At 34.9% G+C, this 27256-nt stretch overlaps 1 protein-coding gene across 3 annotated transcripts in view; it reads left to right on the top strand.

Moving 5' to 3' along the window:
• Nucleotides 1-9723, top strand: part of LOC140441255 (uncharacterized) — a 58135-nt gene extending 48412 nt beyond the window's left edge. Inside the window, exon 2 of one of the 3 annotated variants that reach the window (XM_072531858.1) lies at nucleotides 7203-9723. In XM_072531858.1, the coding sequence (XP_072387959.1) occupies nucleotides 7203-8605 (1403 nt within the window). In that variant the 3' untranslated portion in view covers nucleotides 8606-9723. The remainder of the gene's footprint in view (nucleotides 1-7202) is intronic. The other 2 variants (XM_072531857.1, XM_072531856.1) reach the window with 2 other exon arrangements.
• The last annotated feature ends 17533 nt before the right edge of the window (nucleotides 9724-27256 follow it).

Genomic DNA, 27256 nt, shown 5'->3' with positions numbered 1-27256 from the left:
TTTGCACATGGTACAGCTAACTCTGAATTTTCGGTATTTGCTTCTGGGTCAAAATTTACATCTACCTGTGGTAGCAACCGGTATTGTTGGTACTTCTACTGGATTGGGATTCTTAGTACATTGTAAATAGTTTTGCAAAGTTCACGCCTGAAAGTCAAACATTCCAAACAACTTTCCATTGAAGGTTTCACTAAATCAAAGTTTTTTTTAGGTAAGCTCTTCTGTTGGCAAAAATTTCCTTTTCAGGCGCATTAGAATCACGTAAAATGATCATCGAGTTGTATTCCACAATATTTTTATTTTTGTAGAATATTTGTGACATAGTTGGTCCAAGGTGTCCACTCCTACAGTAGTAGAATTGTAAAGTCTAATGATCTTTGGTAGGCCAGTGGTATTTGATTCGTCACCTTTTTCAATTATTGTTAAAGGTATTTTAACAACTTTTTTTAGTTTTTGGTGGACAATATTAGCAGATTTATTTGCCTGTCCAAAAACAATTGAGGAATTTCTTTTTTGTTTCGTCTCATGGTACCAACAATGGTAATCTTCTTGTCTAAAAGGAATTTCGCCGTGTCCATAGATGTGAACTAGTTGTCCATTGTCACATTCTTGTACAGGACTGTCACGTTGTGTAGTCAGCGTCAAGTACAAAAGCTGTGTTAGCATCACAGCACATTATAAGGTTAATTCCATATTTGTCGGATTTGGAAGGTGTGTACATTTTGAATGGACGTCAGCCGTGGAAACCAAGCAACCTGTACTCTGAAGGCTCATATAGGGTTTTCATATTATTTATGGATCTTTCAAACACTTATCGCAATTCCGTTATTTATTATATATAATTATAAGTTTTTTTGTCTCTTTTGTTTGAGCTCTGGTGTCTTTATCGTCGAATTGGAGGCAGTTTACTAAAAATCGAAATCGTGCTTTTGTCAGTGTCTGCCGAAATATTGATTAGCGAAATAGTCTTGGTCAAAAATTTCTTTGGTAAATACTCCGTTCATCTTCATTGCTCCAGCATAATAAAATAACCCAAACATAACCTTACCAATATCAAACATCTCACCTAAAGTGCCGTCACGAAGGATGAAACTACATGTAGGATGTTCCTACTACTGCAGATTGGTGTAACTTTCAAACAAGGTTGGGGTACAAGCGTACCCCAGGTAGCATTCCAAGATTAATACGTGTTGTGAACATAACTGTTCTGTTGGACTAGAAACCTCAAATTATTTTAGTGATGACAACTTTAGCATGGTTCTGGTTAATATTCGTTCCTGTTAAATTTGTTAGACCAATAAAAGCAGAAAAATTCAATGCGGTGATTTAAATATTAATTACGCTGTTCCTTGTGCTACCCAATTATCCTTGGTCAATATATTCGAATGGTATGGTTTCACAATGAACGTTAATTCTCCTACAAGAATTACTAAAACATCTACCATAATTGAATATATTGTCTCAGAGTTTTCACACCTTTACAATTATTAATGAAGGACTATCTGATCTGGAAACAATATATACCAAGTTTAACACTCTTAACAAACCATCCTCGAAAACCCAACGTTTAGATAGGATTTGTTACGCTCAGAACTTTCGTAAAATCCAAAATTTGTCCTTGACTTCTTTGTGACACTTTCCCTTAGTGGACGTGGACTATAATTTCAGTGATTTTTCAGATAGGCTTGTCATATATATATATATATATATATATATATATATATATATATATATATATATATATATATATATATATATATATATATATATATATATATATATATATATATTTATTGTCATACTTTTTCTTTCCCAACCAAAGAAAAATAAATAAAAATATCCATCGGAATAAAATTTTAAGATGTCAATATAAACAAAAATGTATATAGTAATTTAAGATAAGATTTAGTGTAGATAAGAATAGAAATTTGTTTGGCAAACGACCTTTTTCCGTTTCAAACAAAATTATCAAAAAACCTTTGTTTAGAATTAGAAGACATTTTACCTGTAAGTTAATCTTTTCATTGTTTGTATAGTCGAGTATTAAATGACCATATTCTAATCTTTTGAAATATGTATAAATGATGTATTGACAAAACCAATTTTAAAGTAAGCTATTTAGTTTTTCTCTGAAACCGAAATTAGGCTTTTCCAAAATCATGGTAAACACAATTTGAGCTTTTGATTGGACGGTCGTTTTTAAAATGGGAATTTGTGAGCCGATCAGGAGACCGGAGAAGTTAGTTATATTTTGGTCATCGAAAGGAAACAGTCGTTTGTCTCAAGATAGGGAGTGGTTCGTGAGTTTGGATACCGGCGTAACGAAAAGAAGTGAATAGTTTGCAGAAGGAGATAACAAGTAGATTAAAAGAGGTCCTTGTATCTACCGTGGGCATTTTATAAAGTATATGTGAAAGTATTCTTACGGCATCAAGTTGACAAAAGGAGGTCCTGGTGTCATAAATAAGTAGCTGAGTTTGGAGAAGTGAATCAGGTGTTTTTTGTGTAGTCTGCAGGAGGTTTGCAGAGACGTTAAGAAGGAGCCGAGGGGCCAAATAGGAGAGATCAGATTGTTGAGGAGACTGGACTTTTCTGGGTATGTTCCAACATTCAACTCAAGAAGAAAATAAGCTGTAAGTGTTTGTACAATTGAATTTTATATCTGTGAAGGATCGGTTTGACATCATGGTCATTAGCATTCAAATTTAAGAACTGAGGTTTTGTTAGGCTAATCAAAAGTTTAAAGTTTTGTTGTTTCTTGTTTCAAGTAAAGAAAATTTTAAGTAAAATTGGTTTTCACGTAATATAAATGTATGTAGCTTTATAATCTTATTATTATAAAAATTTGATTTATTTTCTTGTATGCTGATTGATAAGATAACGACAGAATGTAATAATTGTTTTATTCGTTCATATAAAATAAAGAAACGTAAATCTTTGTAATATAATATATTTGTATTCTTATCTTTTCTTCTCTCTCCCGATAAAAGACAACTAGAAAATCTTTTGAATCCATCGAACACAGGTAATATAAGGATTATTTTACTTTTGATAACAAATAAGTTATAATTCTTTTTTATTGGCTCAATAAACTAAGATTAAAGTCAAAATAAACAATCATAACAATATATATATATATATCTGATTTAGAGACTGTCCGGCAACTGCAACCATTTGGTCGAATTTGTCGTTGAAATTATCAGATGTTGTCGTGTGACGGATTATCGATGTCACAGGTACACACGTTCCTACTTTTGTCTCTTTCTTGATGGTCACTGGATAGTCATTGACATTGATAAGTCTCACAGGAATTTCTTTAGCCGAAGTCACCACTGCTTGCACAGTGTTGTCATCATGTCGATGAAGAAATACCTCTTCGTTACCAACTTTGATTACCTTATTCTTAAAATCCAATTGGAATCCATGCGTATTCATTACGTCCATTCCTAATATAACACTCTTCGATGTCAGCAACTATGACAGTATGTACGAACTTTTCTGCTCCAATTCCTAATTGTACCTGGATTTCTCCATGAATGTTGGCATTTTCACCTGAAGCGGTCCGAAGTCGCAACCTCGTTGGTAACAGTTTCTTACGGCTGTTTATAACTGTCAGGCGTATAATGGTTTGTACCTGGATTTCTCCATGAATGTTGGCATTTTCACCTGAAGCGGTCCGAAGTCGCAACCTCGTTGGTAACAGTTTCTTACGGCTGTTTATAACTGTCAGGCGTATAATGGTTCTGGTCGCTCCGGTATCCACCAACAACGTATGCTTTTTACCATTTATTTCTCCATCTACATATACACTATCTTCACGACATTTCAAAGAAGTTATTAGTATGAGCGGTCTTTGGAAAAGTTTCGGGTCGAAGCTGTCCCCCTAAGGCTGACCCGTTCTAGTTTTCCTGATGGTGATTTTCTTGATTTGCGTCGTACCTAAGGTGCTTACAGGAACTTCGTACGTGTCCTATTTCGCAACAATTCCAGCATCTTGTGGTCTTCGTTTTCTTGTATGTAATACTTTTTATCATATTAACGGGCTTGTCAAGTTTATCTTCATCTCCTTCCTCTTTTACAGTCCTAACTTTACTGTACCCGCCAGAGGCCTGCGCAGCTGACTCGTATTCGAGGGCGGCGGATAAGACCAACCAGCGTCTTGTGACGGGCTAATCGCAGTGTTCTCTGCATTTCATGGTCACGAAGACCATCAATAAACGTTTGAACGGCCAGCTTTTCCATCATGTCTTCGGAAGAAGTTGGATAAGCATATCGTACTAATCTGGCAATATCTACCTCATATTCTTGAAGAGCCTCATCTTTCTTTTGTCTTCGATTTTTAAGCTGCGACTGATATATATGCTCCAAATGTTCGTGACCATATCGCATATTTAACCTCTTCTTAAGTTGTTCGAAATCATCCGTCTCCTCTACGGCTATGGTCTGAAGCACATCTAAGGCATCTCCTCGTAAAGCGAGTATCAGGTTTACAGCCTTTTCTTTTTCAGACCATCCATTCGCTCTTGCAGCTGATTCGAACTGTTTCATGTAGTTGTTCCATGACGATTTTACGTCGAAAGTTGGGACTTTGACATGAACAGAACCTCCACTTCCTTCAAATTTCGGCCGTGTTTCCAACTTACATTTCGTCTCGTCTTCTTTTGTCTCTACTGTAATTGGATTGTTTCCTCTCTCTGCTCTCCCTGTTTCCTCTATCTTCTTTTCCATCTCTTTCCATATCTTTTCTTCGAATGCCAACATATCGGCAGCAACTTTGTTTTTTAACGAAAACATTCTATCGTCGAGAGCAGATATCTCAGAAGTGCCTTTAGAGATTTCCAATGAGATGTTAGCAGAAACTTTGCTTTCTAGAGAAGAAATCTCGTTAGAAACTTTTTCTTCTAAAGAAACGATGTCGCCGGAAACTTTGGCTACATCAGAAGAAAATTTCGAAATCGACGAGATGATAGCAGCATGTTTGTCTTCAAATATATAAGTTTCCGGATATAAACCCTCTTCTTTTAAAGCGTTCTTTAGTCGTTGGACTAAATCAGCCTTTTTTTCCGGTAGAAGCTAATTCTCTGTCCTCGAGATGTCTTCTTAAATCCGTAACTGTGAGCTCATAAATCGTAGTCATTTTTACAATTTATTTAAAATATCCCACTTCTGACACCACTGTAGTATTTTTATTAATCTAATTGATTGTCTTTATTTATTATCAAAGGTTCTAAATTTATAACACTTACAAGTTTATTAAAGTCTTTATTACAGTATTCACTAATTTATTTCACATTATTTATTTATATTTATTTCCGGCTTATAATTTGAACTCGATATTCAAAACTAGAACTAACTACTTTGATTTATATCTATTTACATTATTTATTTTGGACTGACAACTGTTTACATAAAATGTCCCATATATACTAATCAACCTTTAGACTAGAATTCCGGCGATTCCCTTCGTGTTCACGAGAAGGTCACCCGGACTGGTTTTCATTCGACGTTCTTCTGGAAACTTCGAATCGTAGGAGACCCGTTAGTTTTTACCTGAAGTTTCTGCCGGCTGGTCTGATCTAGAAAAGACGAATGGCTTAGAAATAATATGTTTAAAGTTATGAGTCATATTTATCGTAACAGTACATTGGCCCACAAGAAGGCATTACAGAAACTGGACAGAACTTTAAAAGATATTTGCGACAATCAAAAACATTTTTGGTAGAACCACGATTCTATTATCAGACTGTTCATCATCTGATAATTATTCCTTAATTAACTGCTACGGACAAACTAAAACCATGCCTAACATCATCCAATTTGTGGCGGCATGTAAAGATGATCTAATTGACAAGTAACATGCAAGTGTTTTTGCACCAAGATCAAAGTGCAATTGTGTTTTCGAAGCAGTTGTTAGATATTCGAAATTGGATAAATTTCAGTAAGAAATGTATCCAAGCGTTGCTACGCCACTGGCATTAAATAGCTAATAATTCTTAAAATCTACCTAGATAAATTCTCCGACTAATTCCCTGTTAGAAAGCGAGAACCGGTTCCCCTCAAACCCCTCAGTGGTAGTTAGGCATGGCAATCGATGAGTATCGTTGTAATATTCAAAGTGTCACGTTGTATACCAGCCAAGCTGGACGCTTTACTTACAAATTTAGTTTAAGACTCAATGGGTCGATTCTTTGTTAGTTTGAGTTCTGTATAACTCCGCTTAGTAATAATTGTAGCATATTACTTGGTTAGCACGGCAGAAATATCCTTGGTTCAAAATAATAAGTAGTATTAGTATAATTTAAATTGTATCAGTGTTCGTGTAGTGTTTATCGGACTAGTGTGGATTGAACAGTGACGGGCGGTTTACATAAAAGAACTTTACATGACAAACCCTTGGCTAGATATCAACTTAGTGTAGTAAAAAATCAATCATTAAATTAAGTATTGTTAACGCTTGTGGTTTTATTTCCCATGTAAAGTGGGTGGTCCTTCAACGTTGGAAATCATTACGATTTAAGATGCTCTAAATGGTAAGAAGATTTACTTCCTAATTGGTTTCATTTTTGTTGGTCGTCTGCGAGTGGATGAGGAACCATTTAAACCATAGTATCTGCTATTATCTTCTACCAGAAATGGTAAAGTCGCATTGACACATCGATCGGATTCATGTCATTATCCAGAGTTCTGTTAATTAACAGACTCGAAAGATTAGCTTATTGAACTTTGATACATTATTTAATTTTAACTCGCGAAGTTCGGAGGGTCAGCTAGTTTTAAATAAAACAAAATTGATTCTTGCATTCATTTTCCTTTATACTCAAATATTTATATTGTAGTTGGTTTGTAGATATAGATATAGAGCTGCATTGTCATCAGATTCGTTAACAAGAATGTTGTTTGGCTCATCTCATCAATCTTATCTTCTAGATTTGGCCAAAGTTTTTTCCAAGAATTTACAAACGTTGACAGTGGTATTTCGTTGTATGCCTTGGCCGACATATATACAACATCCCTCATATTAACTGACTTACTTCACGTTACTTAACAGTCTCGAAAGATTAGCTTATTAAACCTTGATACATTATTTAATTTTAAGGCGCGAGGTTTGGAGGGTCAGCTAGTTTTAAATAAAACAAAATTGATTCTTGTATTCATTTTTCCTTATACTTTAATATTTATATTGTAGTTGGTTTGTATTTTAGGTTATCTCCACGACGAACACAAAAAGGAAATTATGGAGTCCCTATTTGAAGATTCATCTTACATAGGAAATTATACGAATCAACACTCTGAAGGAAAAACAGTAAATAAAAATATGAAAGTTGCGACTGGACAAAGACCTTTCAAGTGCGAAATTTGTTTTAAAGAGTTTCCTTACAAATATTATTTAAAAACTCATTTAAGAGTACACGCTGGGGAAAAATCTTACCAGTGTGAAATTTGTTTAAAGCGGTTTAGTGAAGCACGTACTTTGAAAATACATTTGAGAGTGCACACTGGAGAAAAATCTTACAAGTGTGAAATTTGTTTTAAGCAATTTTCTCAAGCATATTCTTTGAAAACACATTTGAGAGTGCATACTGGAGAAAAATCTTACAAGTGTGAAATTTGTTTTAAGCAATTTTCTCAGGCATGGTATTTGAAAATACATTTGAGAGTTCACACTGGAGAAAAATCTTACGAGTGTGAAATTTGTTTTAAGCGGTTTTCTCGGGAAGATTCTTTGAAAATACATATGAGAGTGCACACTGGAGAAAAGTCTTACAAGTGTGAAATTTGTTTTAAGCAATTTTCTCAGGCAGGTTCTTTGAAAAAACATTTGAGAGTGCACACTGGGGAAAAAGCTTACAAGTGTGAAACTTGTTTTAAGCGATTTTCTCAGGCAGGTTGTTTGAAAAAACATTTGACAGTGCACACTAAAAAAAAATCCTACAAGTGTGAAATTTGTTTTAAGCTGTTTTCTCGGGCAGATTCTTTGACAACACATTTGAGAGTCCACGCTGAAGAAAAATCTTACAAGTGTGAAATTTGTTTTAAGCAATTTTCTCATTCTGGTTCTTTGAAAGCTCATTTAACAGTACATTCTGGGGAAAAATCTTACAAGTGTAAAATTTGTTTTAAGCAGTTTTCTCAGGACGGTTCTTTGAAAAGGCATTTGAGAGTGCACACTGGTGAAAAATCTTACAAGTGTGAAATTTGTTTTAAGCAGTTTTCTCAGGACGGTTCTTTGAAAGCACATTCGAGAGTGCACACTGGAGAAAAATCTTACAAGTGTGAAATTTGTTTTAAGCAATTTTCTCAGGCAAGTTCTTTGAAAGTTCATTTAACAGTACATTCTGGGGAAAAATCTTACAAGTGTGAAATTTGTTTTAAGCAGTTTTCTCAGGACGGTTCTTTGAAAACACATTTGAGAGTGCACACTGGAGAAAAATCTTACAAGTGTGAAATTTGTTTTAAGCGATTTTCTCATTCTGGTTCGTTGAAAGCTCATTTAACAGTACATTCTGGGGAAAAACCTTACAAGTGTGAAATTTGTTTTAAGCAATTTTCTCAGGCACGTTATTTGAAACGGCATTTGAGAGTGCACTCTGGTGAAAAATTGTAAAAGTGTGAAATTTGTTTTAAACAGTTTTCTCATTCCGGTTCTTTGAAAGCACATTTAAGAGTGTACATGGGACAACAATGTTAGGTGTGTGAAATTTTTTTTAAGCGGTTTTCTCCGGCAGGTTCTTTGAAAACTTATTTTGGAGTGCACACTGGAGAAAATCTTACAAGTGTGAAATTTGGTTTAAGCCTTTTTCTCGCAAAAATATTTTGAAAAACACATTTGAAAATGCACAATGAAGAAAAGCAAATCTGACATTTGTTTTAAGTAGTTTTCTTTCCAAGTATTTAATATGAAGCTTCATATGAGATTACACCCTGGAAACATTTCTTTTAAATAATTTGACGTAGCTTATAATTTGAAACAACGTACAAAAAGGCAAACCCTATATTCTTTTTGCCAATTTCTTAATTCTTTCAGTTCCCAATTGCTAGGAACTTATCTAACTGATCGTAACTAGTAACACTTCACTTTTTAATTTTATTGGCATTCTAGGGATCTTTTTACTTCTTTGAAAAGATTCCTCTTCGACTTCATGTCTATTTTTTCTCTTACTACCGTCATCGGTAGTTTCGTCTTTCTACATTTTACTTATTCGCTCTAGTTTTTACTATTAGCTCTACCGCCAGTAGGTATTCCTCTACACCGTGACACGACGGAAAAAAGTAGTTAATTGAATTTATGAATTTCTATTTTGAGATACGTAGAAGGAATACTCCAAACCTAAACACATTAGTAAATAACAAACTTAATGATTTAGGTGCTGCATAAATGAGACCTTGGGCTCGGAACAAAAATATAGAATATTGAATATAGAATAGAAGTGGCCAGAAACGCATTTCTTAAATGAACCAGTTTTTCACCACACGAGATTTGATGTAATTAAGTCATCGCCAACATATATTAGAGACGACACCTAAAGAAGAAGAAATTGGGATATTGGTTTAGCATTAGGTAACTCAAAATTAACTTTTCTGATTGTTTGTGCCAGATGGACTTCAGAACTTTCAATTTAAGAAGCGGAGTTAGATGGGAGGCTATTTTGTAATATGTAATATTAGATAATGATAGATACATGTGTAAACTATTGTAATTTGATTTAGTTGAAAATAAATAATAGTTTTTCGAATTTTAATTATACAGGGAATAATCGCAGTAATGTCATAGTTTAGAATATACACCCTAGGAAGGAGCCTTTGCTTTTCAAAGAGTTGAAATTTTTTTTGTTAAATTAACATAAATAAAAAAATAAAATGGATGTTTTGATAAAAACGAAACCAAACATTTTCTGATAAAACTCATGTTCATAACACGGCAGTGAATTGTAAACAGTTGATGTTTGTGATTTGAATTTATTGGGCAAAGTGAAAGGTAAAGGAATACCGATAAAATATTAACCCTAGATTGCTACACTTATTTTCCAAACTGAATCTGCTACATGGGGTACACTGGTACCTGAAATAATATCGACCTAATAATATTTATATGTGTATATTTAAGAACTTATGACAAAAACAATCTTAAGAACTAAAACAGAAAAACGGTATAAGATTTAACTTCGATTGCAGGGCGTCTGCAAGCCGCAAGAGCAATTACATATGTCGTTCTGATGAGACCTAAGAGGTTGAAATACGTATAAGCGACTTGCAGATGCCCTGCAATCGAAATTAAATCTTATACCGTCTTTCTGTTTTAACATGCTAAGAGTTTATTTTGTATACAAAAATATTTTATATTATTATCTACAAGTTGGGCATATTTTTTTTTTTGATGCTACAAACAAATGAATTTTCGCCACATGGCACAGCTAACTCTGAATTTTCGATATTTGCTTCTGGGTCAAATTTACATCTACCTGTGGTAGCAACCGGTCTTGTTGGTACTTCTACTGGATTGGGTATTCTTAGTACATTGTGAATAGTTTCTTAAGGTTCACGCCTCAAATCGAACATTCCAAACGACTTTCCATTGGACGTTTCAGGACGAGGAATTTCTTTTTTGTTTCGTCTCATGGTACCAACAATGGTAATATTCTTGTATAAAAGGAAATTCGCCGTGTCTATAGATTTAAACCAGTTGTTTATTGTCAAAATCCTGTTGGTTCCTTGAAAAGATTAACTTACAGGTAAAATGTCTTCTAATTCTAAACAAAGGTTTTTTGATAATTTTGTTTGAAACGGAAAAAGGTCGTTTGCCAAACAAATTTCTATTCTTATCTACACTAAATCTTATCTTAAATTACTATATACATTTTTGTTTATATTGACATCTTAAAATTTTATTCCGATGGATATTTTTATTTATTTTTCTTTGGTTGGGAAAGAAAAAGTATGACAATAAATATATATATATATATATATATATATATATATATATATATATATATATATATATATATATATATATTTATTGTCATACTTTTTCTTTCCCAACCAAAGAAAAATAAATAAAAATATCCATCGGAATAAAATTTTAAGATGTCAATATAAACAAAAATGTATATAGTAATTTAAGATAAGATTTAGTGTAGATAAGAATAGAAATTTGTTTGGCAAACGACCTTTTTCCGTTTCAAACAAAATTATCAAAAAACCTTTGTTTAGAATTAGAAGACATTTTACCTGTAAGTTAATCTTTTCATTGTTTGTATAGTCGAGTATTAAATGACCATATTCTAATCTTTTGAAATATGTATAAATGATGTATTGACAAAACCAATTTTAAAGTAAGCTATTTAGTTTTTCTCTGAAACCGAAATTAGGCTTTTCCAAAATCATGGTAAACACAATTTGAGCTTTTGATTGGACGGTCGTTTTTAAAATGGGAATTTGTGAGCCGATCAGGAGACCGGAGAAGTTAGTTATATTTTGGTCATCGAAAGGAAACAGTCGTTTGTCTCAAGATAGGGAGTGGTTCGTGAGTTTGGATACCGGCGTAACGAAAAGAAGTGAATAGTTTGCAGAAGGAGATAACAAGTAGATTAAAAGAGGTCCTTGTATCTACCGTGGGCATTTTATAAAGTATATGTGAAAGTATTCTTACGGCATCAAGTTGACAAAAGGAGGTCCTGGTGTCATAAATAAGTAGCTGAGTTTGGAGAAGTGAATCAGGTATTTTTTGTGTAGTCTGCAGGAGGTTTGCAGAGACGTTAAGAAGGAGCCGAGGGGCCAAATAGGAGAGATCAGATTGTTGAGGAGACTGGACTTTTCTGGGTATGTTCCAACATTCAACTCAAGAAGAAAATAAGCTGTAAGTGTTTGTACAATTGAATTTTATATCTGTGAAGGATCGGTTTGACATCATGGTCATTAGCATTCAAATTTAAGAACTGAGGTTTTGTTAGGCTAATCAAAAGTTTAAAGTTTTGTTGTTTCTTGTTTCAAGTAAAGAAAATTTTAAGTAAAATTGGTTTTCACGTAATATAAATGTATGTAGCTTTATAATCTTATTATTATAAAAATTTGATTTATTTTCTTGTATGCTGATTGATAAGATAACGACAGAATGTAATAATTGTTTTATTCGTTCATATAAAATAAAGAAACGTAAATCTTTGTAATATAATATATTTGTATTCTTATCTTTTCTTCTCTCTCCCGATAAAAGACAACTAGAAAATCTTTTGAATCCATCGAACACAGGTAATATAAGGATTATTTTACTTTTGATAACAAATAAGTTATAATTCTTTTTTATTGGCTCAATAAACTAAGATTAAAGTCAAAATAAACAATCATAACAATATATATATATATATATATATATATATATATATATATATATATATATATATATATATATATATATATATATATATATATATATATATATATATCTGATTTAGAGACTGTCCGGCAACTGCAACCATTTGGTCGAATTTGTCGTTGAAATTATCAGATGTTGTCGTGTGACGGATTATCGATGTCACAGGTACACACGTTCCTACTTTTGTCTCTTTCTTGATGGTCACTGGATAGTCATTGACATTGATAAGTCTCACAGGAATTTCTTTAGCCGAAGTCACCACTGCTTGCACAGTGTTGTCATCATGTCGATGAAGAAATACCTCTTCGTTACCAACTTTGATTACCTTATTCTTAAAATCCAATTGGAATCCATGCGTATTCATTACGTCCATTCCTAATATAACACTCTTCGATGTCAGCAACTATGACAGTATGTACGAACTTTTCTGCTCCAATTCCTAATTGTACCTGGATTTCTCCATGAATGTTGGCATTTTCACCTGAAGCGGTCCGAAGTCGCAACCTCGTTGGTAACAGTTTCTTACGGCTGTTTATAACTGTCAGGCGTATAATGGTTCTGGTCGCTCCGGTATCCACCAACAACGTATGCTTTTTACCATTTATTTCTCCATCTACATATACACTATCTTCACGACATTTCAAAGAAGTTATTAGTATGAGCGGTCTTTGGAAAAGTTTCGGGTCGAAGCTGTCCCCCTAAGGCTGACCCGTTCTAGTTTTCCTGATGGTGATTTTCTTGATTTGCGTCGTACCTAAGGTGCTTACAGGAACTTCGTACGTGTCCTATTTCGCAACAATTCCAGCATCTTGTGGTCTTCGTTTTCTTGTATGTAATACTTTTTATCATATTAACGGGCTTGTCAAGTTTATCTTCATCTCCTTCCTCTTTTACAGTCCTAACTTTACTGTACCCGCCAGAGGCCTGCGCAGCTGACTCGTATTCGAGGGCGGCGGATAAGACCAACCAGCGTCTTGTGACGGGCTAATCGCAGTGTTCTCTGCATTTCATGGTCACGAAGACCATCAATAAACGTTTGAACGGCCAGCTTTTCCATCATGTCTTCGGAAGAAGTTGGATAAGCATATCGTACTAATCTGGCAATATCTACCTCATATTCTTGAAGAGCCTCATCTTTCTTTTGTCTTCGATTTTTAAGCTGCGACTGATATATATGCTCCAAATGTTCGTGACCATATCGCATATTTAACCTCTTCTTAAGTTGTTCGAAATCATCCGTCTCCTCTACGGCTATGGTCTGAAGCACATCTAAGGCATCTCCTCGTAAAGCGAGTATCAGGTTTACAGCCTTTTCTTTTTCAGACCATCCATTCGCTCTTGCAGCTGATTCGAACTGTTTCATGTAGTTGTTCCATGACGATTTTACGTCGAAAGTTGGGACTTTGACATGAACAGAACCTCCACTTCCTTCAAATTTCGGCCGTGTTTCCAACTTACATTTCGTCTCGTCTTCTTTTGTCTCTACTGTAATTGGATTGTTTCCTCTCTCTGCTCTCCCTGTTTCCTCTATCTTCTTTTCCATCTCTTTCCATATCTTTTCTTCGAATGCCAACATATCGGCAGCAACTTTGTTTTTTAACGAAAACATTCTATCGTCGAGAGCAGATATCTCAGAAGTGCCTTTAGAGATTTCCAATGAGATGTTAGCAGAAACTTTGCTTTCTAGAGAAGAAATCTCGTTAGAAACTTTTTCTTCTAAAGAAACGATGTCGCCGGAAACTTTGGCTACATCAGAAGAAAATTTCGAAATCGACGAGATGATAGCAGCATGTTTGTCTTCAAATATATAAGTTTCCGGATATAATCCCTCTTCTTTTAAAGCGTTCTTTAGTCGTTGGACTAAATCAGCCTTTTTTTCCGGTAGAAGCTAATTCTCTGTCCTCGAGATGTCTTCTTAAATCCGTAACTGTGAGCTCATAAATCGTAGTCATTTTTACAATTTATTTAAAATATCCCACTTCTGACACCACTGTAGTATTTTTATTAATCTAATTGATTGTCTTTATTTATTATCAAAGGTTCTAAATTTATAACACTTACAAGTTTATTAAAGTCTTTATTACAGTATTCACTAATTTATTTCACATTATTTATTTATATTTATTTCCGGCTTATAATTTGAACTCGATATTCAAAACTAGAACTAACTACTTTGATTTATATCTATTTACATTATTTATTTTGGACTGACAACTGTTTACATAAAATGTCCCATATATACTAATCAACCTTTAGACTAGAATTCCGGCGATTCCCTTCGTGTTCACGAGAAGGTCACCCGAACTGGTTTTCATTCGACGTTCTTCTGGAAACTTCGAATCGTAGGAGACCCGTTAGTTTTTACCTGAAGTTTCTGCCGGCTGGTCTGATCTAGAAAAGACGAATGGCTTAGAAATAATATGTTTAAAGTTATGAGTCATATTTATCGTAACAGTACATTGGCCCACAAGAAGGCATTACAGAAACTGGACAGAACTTTAAAAGATATTTGCGACAATCAAAAACATTTTTGGTAGAACCACGATTCTATTATCAGACTGTTCATCATCTGATAATTATTCCTTAATTAACTGCTACGGACAAACTAAAACCATGCCTAACATCATCCAATTTGTGGCGGCATGTAAAGATGATCTAATTGACAAGTAACATGCAAGTGTTTTTGCACCAAGATCAAAGTGCAATTGTGTTTTCGAAGCAGTTGTTAGATATTCGAAATTGGATAAATTTCAGTAAGAAATGTATCCAAGCGTTGCTACGCCACTGGCATTAAATAGCTAATAATTCTTAAAATCTACCTAGATAAATTCTCCGACTAATTCCCTGTTAGAAAGCGAGAACCGGTTCCCCTCAAACCCCTCAGTGGTAGTTAGGCATGGCAATCGATGAGTATCGTTGTAATATTCAAAGTGTCACGTTGTATACCAGCCAAGCTGGACGCTTTACTTACAAATTTAGTTTAAGACTCAATGGGTCGATTCTTTGTTAGTTTGAGTTCTGTATAACTCCGCTTAGTAATAATTGTAGCATATTACTTGGTTAGCACGGCAGAAATATCCTTGGTTCAAAATAATAAGTAGTATTAGTATAATTTAAATTGTATCAGTGTTCGTGTAGTGTTTATCGGACTAGTGTGGATTGAACAGTGACGGGCGGTTTACATAAAAGAACTTTACATGACAAACCCTTGGCTAGATATCAACTTAGTGTAGTAAAAAATCAATCATTAAATTAAGTATTGTTAACGCTTGTGGTTTTATTTCCCATGTAAAGTGGGTGGTCCTTCAACGTTGGAAATCATTACGATTTAAGATGCTCTAAATGGTAAGAAGATTTACTTCCTAATTGGTTTCATTTTTGTTGGTCGTCTGCGAGTGGATGAGGAACCATTTAAACCATAGTATCTGCTATTATCTTCTACCAGAAATGGTAAAGTCGCATTGACACATCGATCGGATTCATGTCATTATCCAGAGTTCTGTTAATTAACAGACTCGAAAGATTAGCTTATTGAACTTTGATACATTATTTAATTTTAACTCGCGAAGTTCGGAGGGTCAGCTAGTTTTAAATAAAACAAAATTGATTCTTGCATTCATTTTCCTTTATACTCAAATATTTATATTGTAGTTGGTTTGTAGATATAGATATAGAGCTGCATTGTCATCAGATTCGTTAACAAGAATGTTGTTTGGCTCATCTCATCAATCTTATCTTCTAGATTTGGCCAAAGTTTTTTCCAAGAATTTACAAACGTTGACAGTGGTATTTCGTTGTATGCCTTGGCCGACATATATACAACATCCCTCATATTAACTGACTTACTTCACGTTACTTAACAGTCTCGAAAGATTAGCTTATTAAACCTTGATACATTATTTAATTTTAAGGCGCGAGGTTTGGAGGGTCAGCTAGTTTTAAATAAAACAAAATTGATTCTTGTATTCATTTTTCCTTATACTTTAATATTTATATTGTAGTTGGTTTGTATTTTAGGTTATCTCCACGACGAACACAAAAAGGAAATTATGGAGTCCCTATTTGAAGATTCATCTTACATAGGAAATTATACGAATCAACACTCTGAAGGAAAAACAGTAAATAAAAATATGAAAGTTGCGACTGGACAAAGACCTTTCAAGTGCGAAATTTGTTTTAAAGAGTTTCCTTACAAATATTATTTAAAAACTCATTTAAGAGTACACGCTGGGGAAAAATCTTACCAGTGTGAAATTTGTTTAAAGCGGTTTAGTGAAGCACGTACTTTGAAAATACATTTGAGAGTGCACACTGGAGAAAAATCTTACAAGTGTGAAATTTGTTTTAAGCAATTTTCTCAAGCATATTCTTTGAAAACACATTTGAGAGTGCATACTGGAGAAAAATCTTACAAGTGTGAAATTTGTTTTAAGCAATTTTCTCAGGCATGGTATTTGAAAATACATTTGAGAGTTCACACTGGAGAAAAATCTTACGAGTGTGAAATTTGTTTTAAGCGGTTTTCTCGGGAAGATTCTTTGAAAATACATATGAGAGTGCACACTGGAGAAAAGTCTTACAAGTGTGAAATTTGTTTTAAGCAATTTTCTCAGGCAGGTTCTTTGAAAAAACATTTGAGAGTGCACACTGGGGAAAAAGCTTACAAGTGTGAAACTTGTTTTAAGCGATTTTCTCAGGCAGGTTGTTTGAAAAAACATTTGACAGTGCACACTAAAAAAAAATCCTACAAGTGTGAAATTTGTTTTAAGCTGTTTTCTCGGGCAGATTCTTTGACAACACATTTGAGAGTCCACGCTGAAGAAAAATCTTACAAGTGTGAAATTTGTTTTAAGCAATTTTCTCATTCTGGTTCTTTGAAAGCTCATTTAACAGTACATTCTGGGGAAAAATCTTACAAGTGTAAAATTTGTTTTAAGCAGTTTTCTCAGGACGGTTCTTTGAAAAGGCATTTGAGAGTGCACACTGGTGAAAAATCTTACAAGTGTGAAATTTGTTTTAAGCAGTTTTCTCAGGACGGTTCTTTGAAAGCACATTCGAGAGTGCACACTGGAGAAAAATCTTACAAGTGTGAAATTTGTTTTAAGCAATTTTCTCAGGCAAGTTCTTTGAAAGTTCATTTAACAGTACATTCTGGGGAAAAATCTTACAAGTGTGAAATTTGTTTTAAGCAGTTTTCTCAGGACGGTTCTTTGAAAACACATTTGAGAGTGCACACTGGAGAAAAATCTTACAAGTGTGAAATTTGTTTTAAGCGATTTTCTCATTCTGGTTCGTTGAAAGCTCATTTAACAGTACATTCTGGGGAAAAACCTTACAAGTGTGAAATTTGTTTTAAGCAATTTTCTCAGGCACGTTATTTGAAACGGCATTTGAGAGTGCACTCTGGTGAAAAATTGTAAAAGTGTGAAATTTGTTTTAAACAGTTTTCTCATTCCGGTTCTTTGAAAGCACATTTAAGAGTGTACATGGGACAACAATGTTAGGTGTGTGAAATTTTTTTTAAGCGGTTTTCTCCGGCAGGTTCTTTGAAAACTTATTTTGGAGTGCACACTGGAGAAAATCTTACAAGTGTGAAATTTGGTTTAAGCCTTTTTCTCGCAAAAATATTTTGAAAAACACATTTGAAAATGCACAATGAAGAAAAGCAAATCTGACATTTGTTTTAAGTAGTTTTCTTTCCAAGTATTTAATATGAAGCTTCATATGAGATTACACCCTGGAAACATTTCTTTTAAATAATTTGACGTAGCTTATAATTTGAAACAACGTACAAAAAGGCAAACCCTATATTCTTTTTGCCAATTTCTTAATTCTTTCAGTTCCCAATTGCTAGGAACTTATCTAACTGATCGTAACTAGTAACACTTCACTTTTTAATTTTATTGGCATTCTAGGGATCTTTTTACTTCTTTGAAAAGATTCCTCTTCGACTTCATGTCTATTTTTTCTCTTACTACCGTCATCGGTAGTTTCGTCTTTCTACATTTTACTTATTCGCTCTAGTTTTTACTATTAGCTCTACCGCCAGTAGGTATTCCTCTACACCGTGACACGACGGAAAAAAGTAGTTAATTGAATTTATGAATTTCTATTTTGAGATACGTAGAAGGAATACTCCAAACCTAAACACATTAGTAAATAACAAACTTAATGATTTAGGTGCTGCATAAATGAGACCTTGGGCTCGGAACAAAAATATAGAATATTGAATATAGAATAGAAGTGGCCAGAAACGCATTTCTTAAATGAACCAGTTTTTCACCACACGAGATTTGATGTAATTAAGTCATCGCCAACATATATTAGAGACGACACCTAAAGAAGAAGAAATTGGGATATTGGTTTAGCATTAGGTAACTCAAAATTAACTTTTCTGATTGTTTGTGCCAGATGGACTTCAGAACTTTCAATTTAAGAAGCGGAGTTAGATGGGAGGCTATTTTGTAATATGTAATATTAGATAATGATAGATACATGTGTAAACTATTGTAATTTGATTTAGTTGAAAATAAATAATAGTTTTTCGAATTTTAATTATACAGGGAATAATCGCAGTAATGTCATAGTTTAGAATATACACCCTAGGAAGGAGCCTTTGCTTTTCAAAGAGTTGAAATTTTTTTTGTTAAATTAACATAAATAAAAAAATAAAATGGATGTTTTGATAAAAACGAAACCAAACATTTTCTGATAAAACTCATGTTCATAACACGGCAGTGAATTGTAAACAGTTGATGTTTGTGATTTGAATTTATTGGGCAAAGTGAAAGGTAAAGGAATACCGATAAAATATTAACCCTAGATTGCTACACTTATTTTCCAAACTGAATCTGCTACATGGGGTACACTGGTACCTGAAATAATATCGACCTAATAATATTTATATGTGTATATTTAAGAACTTATGACAAAAACAATCTTAAGAACTAAAACAGAAAAACGGTATAAGATTTAACTTCGATTGCAGGGCGTCTGCAAGCCGCAAGAGCAATTACATATGTCGTTCTGATGAGACCTAAGAGGTTGAAATACGTATAAGCGACTTGCAGATGCCCTGCAATCGAAATTAAATCTTATACCGTCTTTCTGTTTTAACATGCTAAGAGTTTATTTTGTATACAAAAATATTTTATATTATTATCTACAAGTTGGGCATATTTTTTTTTTTGATGCTACAAACAAATGAATTTTCGCCACATGGCACAGCTAACTCTGAATTTTCGATATTTGCTTCTGGGTCAAATTTACATCTACCTGTGGTAGCAACCGGTCTTGTTGGTACTTCTACTGGATTGGGTATTCTTAGTACATTGTGAATAGTTTCTTAAGGTTCACGCCTCAAATCGAACATTCCAAACGACTTTCCATTGGACGTTTCAGGACGAGGAATTTCTTTTTTGTTTCGTCTCATGGTACCAACAATGGTAATATTCTTGTATAAAAGGAAATTCGCCGTGTCTATAGATTTAAACCAGTTGTTTATTGTCAAAATCCTGTTGGTTCCTTGAAACGAAGCGATAAGTTTTATCGCAGTAATACTGAGCTACAGGAATATCACGTGGTGTGGAGTCCTTGCCTACATAAACCTCAGCGTCAAGTACAAAAGCTGTTTTAGCATCACAAGTTTAATTCCATATTTGTCGGGTTTGGAAGGTATGTACATTTTTAATGGACGTCAGCCGTGGAAACCAACCATCGTGTACTCTGAAGGCACATATGGGGTTTTCATATTATTTATGGATCTTTTAAAAACTTCTAGGAATGCTGTAAGTTTTTCTGTCTCTCTCGTTTGAGCTCTGGTGTCTTTATAGTCGAATCGGAGGCAGTTTACTAAAAAACGAAATCGTCAGGTGTATTAGCATAGTTGTATTTTTGGTGTTCCTACTGTCAAGTCTTTGAATGTTTATTTCTTTGTTGGAATATTCGGTAAGTAGATTCAAATTTTCTTTAGTGAAACATATTTTCCATGACCTTATTTTGGTTTACAAGCTGTGTCTGTGCCAACGGCATATCATCTTTCGAATCATCCTCCGATTCGTTGGAGACCAATTGTATAGTATCTTGCGACTGAGCAGAAATTGGTATAGAGACTGAATCCGTTTGATTGTCGTCACATTTAAATATCTCTTCCTGCTCATAGTCCACCCTAAAATCTGGTATAATAATATCTAACTCGTCAGTTACGTCTTGAAAACCTTCGGAATCAGAATAAGAAAGTATATGATAAAAAAATTATTTTAAAATCCTTTATAAAAGGTATATAATTAAGACACCCTATCGGACTACATTTGGATACAAAAATCTGTTAAATGTTTTTAATTTGAATTTGTTACATTATTTGATCATATATGCTATGATGTTTAAAGTCAACTTTACACTACATGATTTATCATGTGATTTGTCATATGATTTGGTCATGGAGTGAAATTTACATGTTTACACTGTGTGATTTGTCATATGATTTTGTCATGCGGCTCGTCATAGCTTGTCACAGGAGAATAGGACGGTACCTATTCCGCATGATAAAATCATATGATTTTCGGTAATATTACCGGTAACACCAACATATTCAAATATCGCGCCTTATTCTTATGTCAATTCAGCGACATATTCTTACCGAGAGACAACATCCTTTATTTATTTATTTTTTGTTTGTTGCATTGATATTGAGCCTATTGTCTAATCTGTGCTATTGTGTCGTATTTTTCTTTTATTCTTTATTTAGTTTATTTTATTGTTAGTTTAGTGTTTTATAGTCATCTTAGTCATAATTTTAGTTTAGTTTCTTTATTAATTATTTTTAATGTGGCATAATATAAACACTAAATTTGATATGCCCCGTCCACTATTTCTTCGTAAGAGCCACCTCCGAGCTCAAAGGCGTCTGATCTTTTTCTTCTTACTATTAGCTGTACACAGTTGTTGTCGGCGTATTATTAATAAAAGTCGGAAAGCCAATGCAAGCACAGATTTATTTTCCTGTGTCTTATATCTCTATGACCATAAATAAAAAGAAAAATCAATAAAACCACATTGTCACTCATATCATAACTTATCATTCAGTGTAAACACGATTTTTTAAAACATCATAGAAACGAGGAAAATCATAACAAATCTCATGATATTGTCATATGATAAAATCATGTAGTGTAAAGTCGACTTAAGTTACAATTGGAATTGATAACATGGCAACGTAAGACTCCACTTAAACTTAAAAATCATAGCATAAAAGATCAAATCTTCTTCTTTCTTCTTAAAGTGCCTATCCGTTCCGGATGTTGACGATCATCACGGCTATCTTTACTTTGTTTATTGCAGCACGAAACAGTTCCGTGGTAGTCGTGTTATACCACTTTCGTAAATTTTGAAGCCAGGAAATGCGTCTTCTTCCCGGTCCTCTCTTACCATTTACTTTCCCTTGGAGAATCAGCTGGAGAAGGCCGTAACGTTCTTGATTTCTCATTACATGTCCTAGATATTCCAACTTTTTAGTTGTGACGGTCATGAGAATTTCACATTCTTTCCCCATTCTACGCAGGACCTCCACATTAGTAACTCTGTCAACCCAGGATATACGTAAGATGCGCCTATAACACCACATTTCGAAAGCTTCGAGCCGATTCATAGATGCAACAGTCAGTGTCCATGCTTCCATTCCGTAGAGCAGAACTGTGAATATGTAGCAGTTCAATAGACGGCATTTTGTTTTTAATGATATGTCTCGACTGTTGAAAATAGTTCTCATTCTAACGAATGCTGCTTTTGCTTTTATTATTCGCTGTTTAATTTCTGTTGAGTGGTCCCATTGGCTATTTAAATTGGTGCCTAGATATGTATATTGCTCGACTCTTTCGATATTCTGTTGGTTGATTGTGAGTTGAGCGTTTAGTATTGGTTTTTTACTAATTGTCATAAATTTGGTTTTCTTTATGTTAAGAGCTAGTCCGTATCTGTTGCTGACTTCTGTTATGCGATTTGTTAATATCTGTAAGTCATTCAGATTATCGGCAAAAACTATAGTGTCATCTGCATATCTAATGTTATTCAACCATTCACCGTTTATTAGTATTCCTTTCGCACAACCGTCTAAAGCTTCCTTAAATACCCATTCAGAATAAATATTAAACAACAATGGAGACAAAATACAGCCCTGTCGTACTCCACGTTCTATTGCAATTTTATCAGTTAACTGGTCTTCTATTTCAAAAGATCAAATAATTTAACTTAAATTCAAATTAAAAACATGTAAGGTGTTTTACCCAAGTATTTAGTGGCTTTTTGTGATACATGGTATACAGCCAGCTACAGGAACTTAGTTTCCTTATGGAATGAACAAGGATTGATGGAGTATATGATGTATTTCAGAAATGTCATCGGAGTTTGTCAGCTCATAACACTTTTTGTGGGAAGGCATTTCTTGCATGTTTAGTACGAGATTTTTATGATAATAATTTCAATAGTTTAAAATCAGTCAGAATTTAAAATGTCAGAACAAAAGATGTTTTGTTCTGCTACACTGGGGTACACGTATACCGTACATTACCTGTTCTAAAAAATTCGCTCATATTTGAGTCGTGAGCAGGTGGCTTATCTTCCTTAATTGAGGATTCGATATCTAAGATACGATTTCGGACAAGAAATTCAGTCGCCAAAGCTCTCGATTACACGTTCACTAATTCACAAAAAAATAGTATTGCCGTAGCTCTTGCGGTTGGCTCCATGCATATAAGAAGAAAAGGACGAGATGAGTGAAGGACTACTTGTTATTGCGTCAAAACCTAGCAATCATGAACATAATGTGGGTCTTAGAACCACATGACTTCAGAAATTATGTTCGAATGGATTCAAAATAATTTGATATGTTATTAAATCTAGTGACACCGTTTATACAAAAGAAAGATACTTATTTTCGAGAATGTATTGGTACAAAGCAGATATTAGTCGTAACGTTGCGTTGTCTCTCAACTGGAAACTCATATTCCAATTTAAAATTTACTGATTTAATACCCGAATTCTCACTGACACAAATTGTACCTGAAACGACCTCAAATTATACCTGAAACATGCTTAGCTATTTATAGATGTCTGGAACATTATATATTTACAACAAAATAGAAGTACAACTAAACGAAACACAGTTTGGTTTCAGAAAAAACCTTGGGACCAGAGAAGCATTGTTCTGAAGCTATTTTTTTGTGGTATTTTAAAGTAATTACTATTTTAATGGGATTAAGCCATAATTGAAGGTTAACGTAAGTTTATTGACGATTCAATTTCCACTTCAAAAATCGTTCTCAAAATACTGTTACGATAAATATATGATTCATATTTAACTGTAAACATTATATTTCTAATTATATTCCATTCAAGTCTTTTCTAGACCATACACGAGCCGGCAGAAACCCCAGGTAATATCTGACGGGTCTCCTACGATTGGAAGTTTCCAGAAGCTGGTCGAATGAAAAACCAGTACGGGTGACCTTCTCGTCTGTTCGAAGGGAATAGCCGGAATTCTTGTCTAACGGTTGTTTAGTATAAATATAGAGGAACCTTTTATTTAAGTTACAGTTAGTTTTGAATATGAAGTTGAGTTTTTAGTCCGAAATAAATATTGTAAATAAATGATATAAATTAAAGTAGTTGTGTTCTAGTTCTTAGTGAAAAGTGTAAAACTGTAATAAATATAAGAAGTATCTGGATTGTGGCAAATTCAACGTTATGCCATTTGGACTCTGTAATGCTCCTGCGACATTTGAGAGGCTTATAGAAATGTGTTGAGAGGGTTATCTTGAAAAACATGCCTGGTTTATCTAGATGACATAATCGTCTTGGGGGAGAAATTTGAAGATCATCTGAAGAATTTAGAAAACGTTTTTAATCGAATTAAAGCTGTCCAATTGATGTTAAACCCCAAGAAGTGCCAGCTATTTCAAAGTAAAGTCAATTATCTGGGTCATATAGTCAGTAAAGAAGAAGTGGTCGTGGATAAGGGAAAAATCGATTCCATTAAGGAATGGCCAGAACCAACTGACAAACATCAAGTAAGAAGTTTTCTTGGGCTATGTACTTACTACCGGTGCTTTATTAAGAAGATTGCAGATATTGCTTGGCCACTAACGCGACTTACAGAGGAAGCAAGAGACTACCGCTGAGATACAGACTGCCAAAATGCCTTTGAGAGCTTAAAAAAACATTTAATCACAGCACCAATTCCCAATGTGGGAATTGGAGGAGTGCTGTCTCAGATTCAAGGAGGACATCAACGAGTCCTTGGATATTTTAGTAAAGTTCTTTCAAAACCTGAACGGAATTATTGCGTCACGAGAAGAGAACTTCTAGCAGTAGTGAAATCAGTAGAGCACTTTATCAATCAATACCTTTACGGAAGGAAGTTTTTAATCCGAATCGACCATGCCGCCCTTAAGTGGTTGATGCAGTTTAAGAATCCAGAGGGTCAGATAGCCAGATGGATCGAACGACTCCAAGAATACGATTTCAAGATTGAGCACCGGGCCGGAGTTAGCCACAGAAACGCTGATTCTCTTTCCAGGAGGTCATGCCCAGCAGAGTGTTCCCACTGCAACAAAACCGAGTCCAAGGAAGCAGCAGTGCTAAGAACAACGATGGTCAACGACGATTGGACGCCTACTAAGATAAGGAAAGAACAAGGGAGATATCCAGTTATACAGAAAAATCGAAAGAGGAAAACCGTCGACCACCTTGGCAAGAAATGTCAAACCTATGCTCAATAGTTAAGACGTATTGGGTCCGGTGGGACTCATTTATCTAGCTTACTCAAACGAGTACTGGACAATGATGACGGTTCAGAGAAGAGAAGACAGTTGGTGATCCCAAAGAGCAGAATAGCCGAAGTACTTCGTCAGTTACACGGCAGTCCATCAGGAGGGCATTTCGGTGTAAAGAAAACCATTCAGCGAATTCGGGAACGGTTTTATTGGATGAACAGTTCCGAAGACGTAAAGGACTGGTGTAAGAAATGTACTATTTGTGCTACGAGTAACGGGCCTCACCGAAAAAGGAGAGCTCCTATGAGACAATCTAATGTTGGAAGCCCGTTTGAAAGAATAGCTTTGGACATTGCTGGGCCACTTCCAGATAGTGAAAATGGAGGCAAGTACATGTTGGTAGTAATGGATTACTTCACTAAATGGGTAGAGATTTACGCACTTCCAGACCAGAAGGCCGCCACCGTTGCAGATAAGTTGATCCAAGAATATATCAGAGCTGATTTGGAGTGCCTTTGGAGATCCATAGTGACCAAGGAAGGAACTTCGAAAGCGATATATTCCAAGGAATATGTGATAGACTAGGCATGAAGAAAACAAGAACTACAGCGTATCATCCGCAATCGGATGGTATGGTAGAACGGATAAATAGGACAGTTGGCAAGTATTTGACAAAGATGGTGTCCGATCATCAGCGAGACTGGGACCAATATCTTCCGTTCTTCACAATGGCCTACAGATCTGCTGTTAACGAATCAACAGGCCAGACACCAGCCAAAGTCCTATTCGGACGCGAGATGCGAGATCACCTTGTGATTGAGAGTTGGGTTGTCAAGAACTACAAAGTCTGGCTCTATAATCCCAAAAAGTGAAAAGGTTGTTCTCCCAAATTGCAGCAGTTTTGGGAAGCTTCATACCTCATTATGGAGAAGATCAACTATGTCATCTACCGAATAAGCAAGATTTCGAGAGGACAGCCGATGATTGTACACCATAACCGGTTGGCGTCTTTCGAAAGTGATCACGACGTAGATGAAGAAGTGGAAGTAAACCAAGTCCAAAATGTGTCTGACCTCACGTTTGAGGAATTTATGGGGACCTATGGAGGCACCGGTAAAGCAAGACATGGTGTTACCACTGAAGAAAAGCAAGATCTATTCGCGCTTCCCGACGACTACTCGCTAGCCCTTACCATCCCGGCCAGTATCAAAGACGCACCAGGGTTGGCATCCGTCTTTCGAAGGAAGTTCGGTCGAGTTGCAGAACTTCAATGTCAAGTGTCAGCTTCCGGGAAAGCCTTGAAACTCCAAGATGCATCACGTTACCTTTTCTACCTGGTAACAAAAGACACTGCCCGTGACTAACCTACCTACCGAGATGTATGGGAAGCCTTACTTTAATTGAGAGACCACGTACTAGAGTCCGACGTGCAAAAGTTAGCTATGCCAAAGTTCGAGTGCCGCCAATTAGATTGGAGGGTTATCCGAAGTATGGTGGAGGAGATCTTTAAAGACACCAAAGTCCAGGTATTAGTCTGTTGCAATCCGCATAGTTACTGGTGCGGAGAGAAAACCGTCCCTTGTCATTTTTATACAACTGTAAGTTGTAAAAGAGGGTCCAGTTGCCGATACCAGCACACCGTTCCAGTCCCGACAAGATTCCAGGAGGAACTATCTTTTAAGAGGGGCAATGTTACGATAAATATTTGATTCATATTTAACTGTAAACATTATATTTCTAATTATATTCCATTCAAGTCTTTTCTAGATCACACACCAGCCGGTAGAAACCCCAGGTAATATCTGATGGGTCGCCTACGATTCAAAGTTTCCAGAAGCTGGTCGAATGAAAAACCAGTACGGGTGACCTTCTAGTCTGTTCGAAGGGAATCGCCGGAATTCTAGTCTAACGGTTGTTTAGTATAAATATACAGGAACTTTTTATTTAAGTTACAGTTAGTTTTGAATATAGTTTATTTGTTTGTGATTCGTGTTTATACATGCGGTAATTGACTCCCAAACCTGAATAAAAATAAAATTAAATGTTTGTTTTTTTACAGAATGTCTGAAACACGGAAAGTAAAATTTACATTATCTCAATTATTTTTGTGGTTGCTAGG

This window comes from Diabrotica undecimpunctata, chromosome 5 (assembly GCF_040954645.1).
Source record: "Diabrotica undecimpunctata isolate CICGRU chromosome 5, icDiaUnde3, whole genome shotgun sequence".
Classification (NCBI taxonomy): domain Eukaryota; kingdom Metazoa; phylum Arthropoda; class Insecta; order Coleoptera; family Chrysomelidae; genus Diabrotica; species Diabrotica undecimpunctata.
Note: the sequence above shows the minus strand (reverse complement) of the source record. Positions and strands in the feature narration are given on the sequence as shown.